Source organism: Amblyomma maculatum, chromosome 1 (genome assembly GCF_055883805.1).
Source record: "Amblyomma maculatum isolate TAMU_Amacu chromosome 1, ASM5588380v1, whole genome shotgun sequence".
NCBI classification, from domain to species: domain Eukaryota; kingdom Metazoa; phylum Arthropoda; class Arachnida; order Ixodida; family Ixodidae; genus Amblyomma; species Amblyomma maculatum.
The window spans coordinates 432,640,109-432,650,527 of record NC_139344.1 but is presented as its reverse complement, the minus strand read 5'-3'; the positions used below and the strand labels follow the sequence as shown (position 1 = coordinate 432,650,527).

At 42.9% G+C, this 10,419-nt stretch overlaps 1 protein-coding gene and 1 long non-coding RNA gene across 3 annotated transcripts; one reads left to right on the top strand and one right to left on the bottom strand.

The window, feature by feature from the left end:
• The first annotated feature begins 418 nt into the window (after positions 1-418).
• On the top strand, positions 419-6,560 carry LOC146209412 (uncharacterized). Of its 2 annotated transcripts, none has more exons than XR_014703436.1 (6): positions 419-554; positions 2,328-2,471; positions 3,166-3,229; positions 3,850-4,009; positions 5,383-5,483; positions 6,469-6,560. It is a non-coding gene; the product is annotated as an uncharacterized LOC146209412 (long non-coding RNA). The 2 variants fall into 2 exon arrangements; XR_014703437.1 differs by having other exon boundaries at positions 5,354-5,483.
• A 1,120-nt stretch (positions 6,561-7,680) lies between these two features.
• LOC146209411 (neprilysin-2-like) lies at positions 7,681-9,711 on the bottom strand. The gene has a single exon (XM_084580287.1). It carries the CDS (start codon positions 9,709-9,711, stop codon positions 7,681-7,683), a length of 2,031 nt encoding a protein of 676 aa, XP_084436413.1.
• Between the last annotated feature and the right edge of the window lie 708 nt (positions 9,712-10,419).

The window sequence follows — 10,419 nt, the reverse complement described above, 5'->3', positions numbered from 1 at the left end:
ACCTCCGCTGGCGTACTTTTTTTTTTTTCAATCTTTCGTTCACCTCTTCCCACCCGGCGCTGCGCCCACCGACGAGTGAGAGGTACTGTACTTAGACCTTGGGTACTGCGCCATTTACTATAAAAACAAATAGAAAACTGCTCTAGAAGTCGGCGTTCCCAGGCTCTTCGGTTGTCGCCGTGTTGGCCGATTCGATGTAAGCCAATTTTTTTTTTTTTTATCACGCCTTGTACGTGTCATCTCCCAGCGGAAAACAACGTTCTCACGCCTTCGCGCTTACTTTGCACTGTCTGCTGCATAAAGCCGCCCGCGCCCGCGCCGACGACTGCTTCGTCCCCTCGTCACTAGGGCAATGACGCATGCGCCGTAGCGGTTGCGCACTGCATTCTCGCGCCTTTTTCAAGTGAGCACAGGCCGTGAACGTGTGGAGCTGAACGTCTGGACTGCGATACTGCATTGCAACTTTTTATCTTTGACGACCCAGACATCTCGTGCGCTTGCGAATACATGTGGATCACCGACGAGGAAAAAAAGACAACGTGTTCGCCTAACAGGTGAGAACAATCTTACAATTGTCTCTGAGGTGCAACTCGTGACTAGTTTCGTACGGGTGTCTAAGAGCAGTGCTGCGCGCTTCGCAAAGGCGCCATTCAGGCAGTGCAAACATTTTATTCATTGAGCAATTTCGATACAGGGCGCGCTCTCTTTACAAACTTGTTTATTTCCATTGCTCATATGATTTTCGTTTCTCCGCATGATGAGTCCAGACAGAGGAACTACTCGGACCATATCGAAACTATTTTATGGCACTGTCCGACTAAACGAACGTCCGGTGTTGAGCCGTAGTTAAGCAGCACACAGCAGCACCGTGGCTTGTATTTCGGTCAGCTGCGGTAATCAGATTTGGGGAGCCATAAACCACTTGTCAATCGCGAACTAAGCCGCTCGTTTGTACCGTGGAAGTTTTGTTTTCAACTGGAGCTCAGTATGCAATATTAATGCGATAGCGTTAAAGTTGCCGATTAGCAGAAAATCCGGCTAATTGTCAGCGAAAAATCACGGCGGTGGCTTTGGCAGGTGACAAGACATGGTGCTGATTGTTCAGAGGGTTGTGCGCGGGGGGGTCATCGTATGACAGCTTGTTTGTAAATTATATGACAACTTATTTTTTATTATAGTGTTATTACCGGATGGTGCTGAAAGATGAACAGATGCCCGAGATGTGCGCAGAGCTTTTCTACATGGCTGGCCTACTAACATTTTTCTTATCATAGTAGTGTACTCGGTGGAGCCTTATGTCCAATCAGTCCGTGCGGTGCTACGTTCAAGAACTGCCGAACCTTCAGAAGCCATGTCTTCAGGCACCACAGAAACCATGCTGAAACAGAAAACATTGCCTTCCTGTGTACTGTGCCATCCTGCGGGAGATACGAGTCATTACGGATGAAGCTTGTGTCACATATTGTGGACCATTTCAAATAGAGAACAGAGCAGAAAATTTGCATCGTGAAACACAGGCACTGCAGCAGACCAAAAAACAAGTTAAGAAAAGTAAGAGCAGCAGCTATGGCTGTCAGAACTGGCAGCCTGTTCAAAAGCCAATTGCCGAACATGGCCATGAAACAAATGATTTTTTTGAAAAAGGAAGGAAGGAAAACATTCAGAGATATAGACGTGCCGCTTGCAATGGCGTACATGAAAGAAACATACTTTTACCAACGGGTGTTCATCAACTCGGCTAACCCTGTGCATACCACAGCCCAAGTGAAACAAGAATGGCCATTGTTATTTCACAGGCCATTCTTCTACAGTCACGCACATAACTTTCTTAGGAAAGATGTTCAGGTAAGATAAGAAGAATGGCTGCAGTGTACAAGTTGGAGTTGTGAATATTCAGTTCTGCTGACTGATATGTGAGGAAACCAAGCTATGCTGTGAAAGATCTTGCTTTTGCGAATGAAAAATTTGAGCATTACAAGTACAGACCTTGTGCAGAGCAGCGAAAGTTGTGGAAATCCTAGGGTGGTGAAGATCTGCAGCTAAATTTAATCAGTAAGATGTAAATGGGCATCATTTTATGAGAACTTTTAAATGTTCAATTTTTTTCCCAATAATTTGTTTCTTTGGTTTAGGACTGCCAGTCCCGCATCACATTCAATGGTGATACTGTGATAGCCGTAGAAAATTGGTAGCATACTGCAGTGTTTCTTGCTGCAAATTTAAATTTATGCATACATGTCAAAGCAAACATTTGCCTTTTGCCATTGAAGCCTATCAATAATCTTTGCTTGCCAATGATGAAAAAAAAAAATTTTAATTTATTCCAGGCCACATTTCAGGACAGTATTGCAATATGCGCTCCACTCTTTGTGAAGTACCTTGACAGTGCACCTTCAAAGGAAATCATGTACCTGCTTGCAGAGCGGCAGCTCAAAGAAACAAAAAGCAACATCAGAGCTGAGGCAGATGTGGTAAGGCATCTCCTGGCCGCATACTTCATGGACGACCGTCATGCTCTCTAGCGTATCTTTGAAGTGAGTTATAAACCCCACTGTACCTCAGTAGTGAATCCTGAGCAATCCATTTTAGAGATTGTAAAATAATGTGAAACTATTGTGGTGTCAGGTATAACCTAACAGCCTTCATGGCCTTATTAATTGAAACTTGGAACTATATGAAAGAAAGAAGAAAGAACTATAATTATTAGAAGCCTTGATTATTGCAGTTTGACTTCTCTTACGTCTTTTCAGTATGCTTGTTAGGTTCGGTAGCTACCATATGCTGGCACCACTCTTCTCTAATTGCAAGACTGATGCTTATGGCTATACGGAATAGGAGCGTGGAACCCATCAAAGAAAGGAAACTTCTTAGTTGTAAAAAGAAAAGGTACACCTGCCAGCGCCGTTTTATTTTTGTTGAAATGCTTAGCATCTGTAGTATGGAATAGAGAGCTGCACCATTGAAGTTAAATCTGCAGGTGACTGTCGGAATATCCGCAGCTGTATTGTTTGCCGCGTATATGTTCCTAGAAACCAAAGGATTCGGTGCATCGGCTGAGTAAAGAAACATGGCTATAAAGTTAGTCAGTTATCACTGTTTTGGAGCATTATAAACTGTTCTTGTTCGTTACCACATGAATTCGATTTTACTCCCGTCTCTTATCAGGAAGGCACGAGTATTACATCCAGGATCTCTGATTTGCCGTCCACACCAGTTATATTTGTACTCGGTAAGCTTGATGATGGTATTTATTATCATGCTTTGTACATATGGCTGCGGCAGCAGATTGTGTGGTCGGACTAATTGTAGTGATCCATGCCTTTTCCTGGATTGCTTAGCTCTTCATTCACAAAAAGGCTAACTAATCAAATTAAATTACGGTTTAAATTTTGGGAAGCTGTCTTCATAGGTTCCGAGATATTGTCATATATCTAACCAATGAGTATGGGTATATGTTCTTGTAAACTGTAGATATGCGAGCATTATACAAGATCATTATGTGTTCCTATTTCAGTCAAAATGACCATTTGAAGGCACAGACTTCCGAAAAAGAATGGGACAAAGTTGCCACTTCGAGTATTCAAATAATGATTACTATATAATTTTGCGCGACAGGCACATCTTTCTTTCTTTTGTTACTAGCATTTTTTATGGCTTAGAATACTGAAGTCAATATTTATGTTATTAAAAATTAACCAAAAAATTGTCTTCATTTTTTTTTTAATTACCTGCTCCTTTCATATTGACAGCACCAGTGCGTATGATGCCTTCACTTTTTAGTCTACTTTAAATAAAGCACTGGCACTGTGTTGCATTAGAAGCAAAACAAAAGTGTTTATTCAATTTCAGGTACCATATATGGAAAGCAGTGCGTGTTTTGTGAACAGGAGGCTGTATTTATAGAGCCAGCATCATTCAGTGAGGCAGCTTGCCTGCTTTTCGTGCTGTAATAAGTCCTGAATCTTGAGTATGCAGAGCCAGCGGCAACGACGCTGGAATTTATCCAGAGGTGAGGCTTCTGTCGTTTTTTTTTTTTTTTTCTGGTTGTATCGTATATATGGGATAAATGTCATTTCTCCATTTAACACTTGATTCTTCGTTTATTGCACTTGTTGAGGCGGAGCATTTCAGGATAGTGCCTTTAAAGGACCATTTGAAAATATCTTTCCTCCTGGCTTTTCTTGTTGCTTTTAGAACTGATTTATAATTATGTGCTGTATATACTAATGCATGTAACGCTACTTTTCTAGTCTTGTTTCCAGCACTCAACTTTTTCATTAAGAAAATAGTATTCCCTATCTTGTAAAATTCAGCAGTGGTGCAGGCAAGAAAACATAATTTCTGTGTACTTCTATGAGCTGGCTTACTACTAGCTTACCTGCTCTATTGTAAACCGGGTGCTGAGGCTCCTATGGACGAGCCCACCGAGGGCGAATGCAGACAGTGTACAAAGCGATAGGCTATGAATAATGCACGCACCAGTGATTTGACTCATCTAACCTGCCACTTAGGACGCCCACCCTTATCGATCAGTGAAAAGTACATCCTTCAGCAATTCCGTCATCACACAGCAGCCAAGCTTTATTTGTACAAACACTCTTCCATGTCACAGTGCCCTAGCTGTTTACATATATAAGCAGATATAGAACATTGACTCACACAACGCCATACAGACTTCTAGTCTCCCGCTTACTCTTTGCCTCGAACCCCACCATGGCTCATTTTGCTTGCCTCGCGGGACTAGGCCGCACAACGTGCCCTTGTCACTTTGGTCAAGAGCCTTCTAAACACCTAGCCCAAGGGCTTTTTAATAGACACGTTACTGACATGCACCGATGTGATGGCCAGATCTGTTCCTTACTGTAAGAAAAATCTACGAAATATTTTTGCACATAATTTAAGCTCTATTAGTGTGCAACCTCTCGTAGCTCCAACAAAATATACACCTGTGACTTTGTGCGCGTTTGCAATTCCCTTTTGTTGGGGGTATTGCAAAATACGTGAATCTATGCCACTGTACATTACGATTTTATTTACTTATTTCCAGAGATATATAAATAACTAAAAGAATTTTTACAGGTTGTTTAGCCACTATTTCACCTTTTTCAGCAGCCGAAGTTTTTGGAATAGTAAGCAATCAGCGATACACATCAGTGTTCGAGAATTGCATGAATGTTAAATAGTTGCACTGAAAACGTTTGTTCGCCTTTGAATATTCTAGCAGAACTACTTAGCCAACTATTCAGTGTTTCATACGGTTTATGAAATACTAAGCAACAAACATAACAAGCATGTTACAATGTATTCTTTGGTAAAACAAACATAACTAAAACAAGTCATTTCTGTTTTACAGGCAAATATTTTTCATCAGCCCCTTGTCAGGGAGCAAGTGGCGAGGCGGAAAGAAGTCACTCACCAGCGTCCATTCGAAAGTTATGAAGTTGGCGCAGAAGCTTCGTTCCATCTCCTGATACACTAAGCATGTATGTCAATACTGCATGCCTTCATGGCTCTCTTGATCTTTTTTGATGAATTCTTGCTACGTTAAAAACAACTGATGCCTCCTCATTTATATATATATATATATATATATATATATATATATATATATATATATATATATATACATATATATATATGTGTGTGTGTGTGTGTCTTTAACCATGATCTCGGAAACAGTGTAATAATTGAAAATTCTGCGTTTCCACATCACTTAAGCTTTTTTCCCCTTTCATCACGTGCATGACTTTAAACAAATATTTTACCTTTTTTACATAAAGTAAAAGGCATGGCAGATTTAGCATGTAGTAATACATTCGAAACATGTGCCACTTGGTTCCTAATATTGAGTACAGAGAAAAATGAACGTCCAGGAGTAACATTCAAATGCCAGCGTCCCATTTGTCGAACATTTGCTCATGGAAAAACTGAAACAGCTGACCTACCAAAAATGATTCTGACTTCTGCAATAATTTTGCCCTTGTACAATGGTACATTTAAGATCACTGATAGTCACTCAGTTTTTGTTTAAGTTTAAACTCAAGTCCTTTATCCTATCTAAGCGTGCAAATTATCAGTAAAAGGTTTTTATATGTCTTACATCCCTTCTTTCCATGTTAGTTTCTACAATATATCCATATTTTTTATAATTTATTTTATTTCTTGTGTCGAATTCTAGAAACTCAGGTGTTAATTTTATCACTGCCTTAGAAGTGCTGAAAACATTTTTCGTCTTTTCGTTAAAGGTGAAAAGCAAGGCGCCCGTGTGTTGTGCTATGTCAGTGCACGTTAAAGAACCCCAGGTGGTCTAAATTTCGGGAGTTCCCCACTACGGCGGCTCTCGTAGCCTGAGTCGCTTTGGGACGTTAAACTCCACAAACCAAACCAAACCAATTCTCCATCTTTTTCCAGTGCCTACTGCCTAGAATCTTATGGTTCTGACAAACTATCTTTTTTTGTGCTTTTCAGAGGATCTCAGACAGAATGGCAGATTACAAAAGAGGATGCATGCCCCGAAGGCAGTTTAATGTACGAAGGGAAATAAACCGTATGTACGTATTCCATTGAATGGGTGTTAAATATATTTGCATACAAAGTTCTACACAATTTGCATGCGTGCATGTTTCTTCACTAGATAAATCACAAAATTCACATGTGGTCACCGGCGCTACTCTCAGTTCAACTGCATGCTGAAAGAACACCAACATTCTTCCTAAAAAGAAATCAACAATCATATCCCATCGGCTGCTACAAACTGTACCAGCCGATGCTGTACTGTCGGTAAAAGAACAGATTTCATTTTTTGTTGATTGTGCGCGTGACTCAGAAAGCAGACAGCTTCATAATTGCAAAAGAAGGTCTGTGTAACAGGTTGCTTAACGTAATTAGAAAAAGGAAAATTCGGTCATGCAGAAATGGACTTGATGCTGTATTCAGAACACATAAATTCTGTAAAGCAGAAATGAACTAAATGCTGTATTCAGAAAACAGAAATCCTATAATGCAAAAATGGACTTGATGCTGTATTCAGAAAACAGAAATTCTGTAAAGCAGAAATAAACTAAATGCTGTATTCAGAAAACAGAAACCCTATAATAGAAATTTGGACTTGATGCTGTATTGAGAAAACAGAAATTCTGTAAAGCAGAAATGAACTCAATGCTGTATTCAGAAAACGGAAACCTTATATGCAGAAATAAACATTATGCTGTAATCAGGAAACAAGAGATTCTGTAACCAATTAACAGAGTCCGTTTTACGGTTTTACGTTATATTAGGAACGTCCGTTATATGAAATACGGAAACAGCTCGGCAATAAATTACCTCCATGTTTCTACATAAATCGGCGAACTTTTTGAAACAAAGCATACGATTCTTCCAGATCAGTTAAGCGTGAATCCGACCAACTAAATTTCCGGCAACTATAAGCTGTGTTTTTAATGCATTTAAATGCTTTTCAGACTGCGGGCACGAAATAAAAAATACTTTGCGCCTAAAGAGCCGATTTAATTCAGTATTATATCCCTTGCATACCTCCGATTACGTTGCGTATCAAAGCTTCAGTTCAGAATTAATACTTGAGTCAGAAAAATGAAAAAGAAACGAAAATCACCAGTTCAAGCATCCTGCCAAACGCAGTACACGGTAGTTATTCTGAGATTAAGCAGCCTGCTTTTCGTATCAATTGCGAGTGTCTTTTGGCTGAGGGTTCATGCCCGAGCCAGCTGAACAGCGGAACGCGTCCACAAAGCTTTGTAGCCCCTGCAGTACACTGTTGCAGTCAAATGCTGCCTCCAGCCGACTTTGAGCGTGGCAGTAGCTAATGAAGAAGAACGCCTCGGGCGGATAGTCCCAGACGTTTGGCACCACGCGCGCTTTGCTCCTCTGGTATGCTTGAAGGGCGAACAGGATGCTCTGACGACCGGTAGTTCTCTCTTCAGAGCAACTTTCATTTCCGTTCGTTCCCAGGAGGGATTGGTTGAATCGAAAACTCTTGGGATGAACTTCGTCAATTCCTGGATCGCTGCAGATGCCTCGCAGGACTTCTTTCATAAATATCGTGCCTAATCCTCCGTAATTTACAGCCGCGAAGGCGTCTCTGTAGTAGAACGGCTTGTGCGCAACTAGCATTGACATGGTGGCGCTGTTCAGGACGCTGTCATAAGGAAGCGGCTCGTTGAAGAAAGAATGGGGCAATCTTGTTAACTCAAAGTACGCTTCACTGCCGATGAGCTCATTGTTCGCTCTACGCTGAGCGATCCAGTGTTCCAGGTCGGTACGATGTCTGCTCTTGCGGCTTCCGTAGAGACGTGCGAGGTTCTCTCCGGACAAGTACTCGGCTCTAGGCCACAAGTTAATCTTCATCTGTCGAAGTTTTTGCGCTATCCGCTTGGTTTCTTCGCGGGGCAGCCCAGAAGCTTCGTGTGCGATAGCTGCCGTTTCCCGAACGTCTCTCAAGATGCGATCGATGTCATGACGAACGTTTGGCGCAAAGTTCAGAGCTACGTGGTTTGCGAGGATAGCTAGCTTGAGGGAAGTTTCCACCTCAGTCACGCAGAAAAGCGGCCGCAGGCTGTCACCCATAGTTTTGGTTCCGTATTTGTAAATGAAAAAGTCATCATGTGCTAGCGGTGCGAATATCTCAAGCATCCACCAGCCCAAGTGATTTTGTATTAAATTAGAAGGGTACTTCAGCATGGCACGCGCAGCGGTTATGATGCCTCTCGCTTTTATAATTGCTGCGTCATTTGGAGAGAACCCTCTCCGTGGTCGGAAGTACTTATTGAGCACGGAGATCAGCTCCGTCGTACTCACATTCAGCATCTGAGCAACTACGTCGAGCGTGATAATTTCCGACCGCGAGCTGCACAAATTGGCGAGCTTCAAAGTGAAATTCCTAGTGATGTTAAACACCATAAAATAATTCACTGTCGCCGTCACTTCATCTGGCTCCAATGGAAACTTGAAGTACTTCAGGTACCGCCCGACATAATCGCTAACCTTGTCCTCGCGGTCTAGCTTCTTGTATTGCGCGCTCCAGAATTTTGCATACCAGCTCGGCCCAATATAGATGATCTTTTGGTCTCCAGCCGTCTTTTCCGGGAGCATCTTAATGTCAAACCACAGGGGTATTTGCCACTGGACGCAAAGTTTGATGACAATGTCCAGCGCGTCCGTAGGCAGAATCGGGCTCTCAGGCCAGGGAGCCTCCAGATCTCGTAGCAGTTTCTTAAACAGCCAGCGGGTCTTGTTGCTGTTATCAGCAGCATGGTTTTCACAAGCCTCGTATGAGGCAGCTACCAAGCCCATCACTGGAACGGCGAAGCGACGATGCCTAATCTCGTCGGCCAGCAGTCTCATCCACAGGTATTTCACATCCCACTGGATCTTCCACAGTTCTTTTTTCACAATCGCTGGGTCCGGCAACCAGCGCGCAGTAACGAATGCCTTGAAGTCGTTGCAGGGATCGAGGCTTGTGTTGAGTGTGGCCTGAAGGAAAATGTCGTACGAAGTACAGTCGGGACTACTACAGGTGATCAGCTTTCGATGGGATTCGGTGGCTCTGCTTTCGTTTCCGAATACTATCCTGACCAAGGACGTGATCACTAAGGCCACCAGAAAGGCGCCAAGGGCACCAACAAAGATCCGGTCACGACGGCTGAGCCGGGGAGGATGTGCTTCCTCATCAGTGCCTGCCGGATTTGTTTGCATTGCCTGGATGAGATGAAAACAGATTACTAGTCAGTGGCTTCATTTGTCTAGACACATGAGAGAGCTCATATTATTACGCTGTAACGAGTTTTCTATCACACTCTGAATATATACTGAGGAGCGCTCATTTTAAATAACAGTGAAACAACGTACACCCGCCCAGGACAAACATTAATTCGGTTGTGCGGCTTAATATTACGATAGGCTATCTCTCATTATGCACCACTGTGAGGGTTGTGACGGCTGACCTCAAACATAACAAACGCTGTGGACACCCTCGACCTCCACAATGGGTAGAATGTCTTCTGCCCCGAAAATATTGCTTTCCATAAACCATAAATGAAACCAATACAAGCACACGAGGCTTCACGCTTGGCTGCCAGGGGGATATTCGCCGCGTGCTCTGGCCGCGGCAAAGATCAGAGCTTTGCTCGATTTACATATCTATACGCAGGTGCACCTGCCACAGTGTGCTCCGTGAACGCGCTCAGATCACAGCTTTGCTCGATTTACCTATCTATACGCAGGTGCACCTGTCACAGCGTACTCCGTGAATATGAACACGCCCAGACGCTATGAATGGGGGGTGGCTGGTCCTGGCCCTGATCGAGCTAGGATAGGTAGGTCACCGCCGCTTGCGGCGAGGGGCTAGCCTGCCACCGTATTTTTATCTGTCGTAGGCCGTCATTGCACCCGCCACTGCTTTGG

Bases quoted from the DNA above. Each gene is read 5' to 3' on its own strand.
- LOC146209411 (XM_084580287.1), bottom strand. From the start codon at position 9,711: ATGCAAACAAATCCGGCAGGCACTGATGAGGAAGCACATCCTCCCCGG.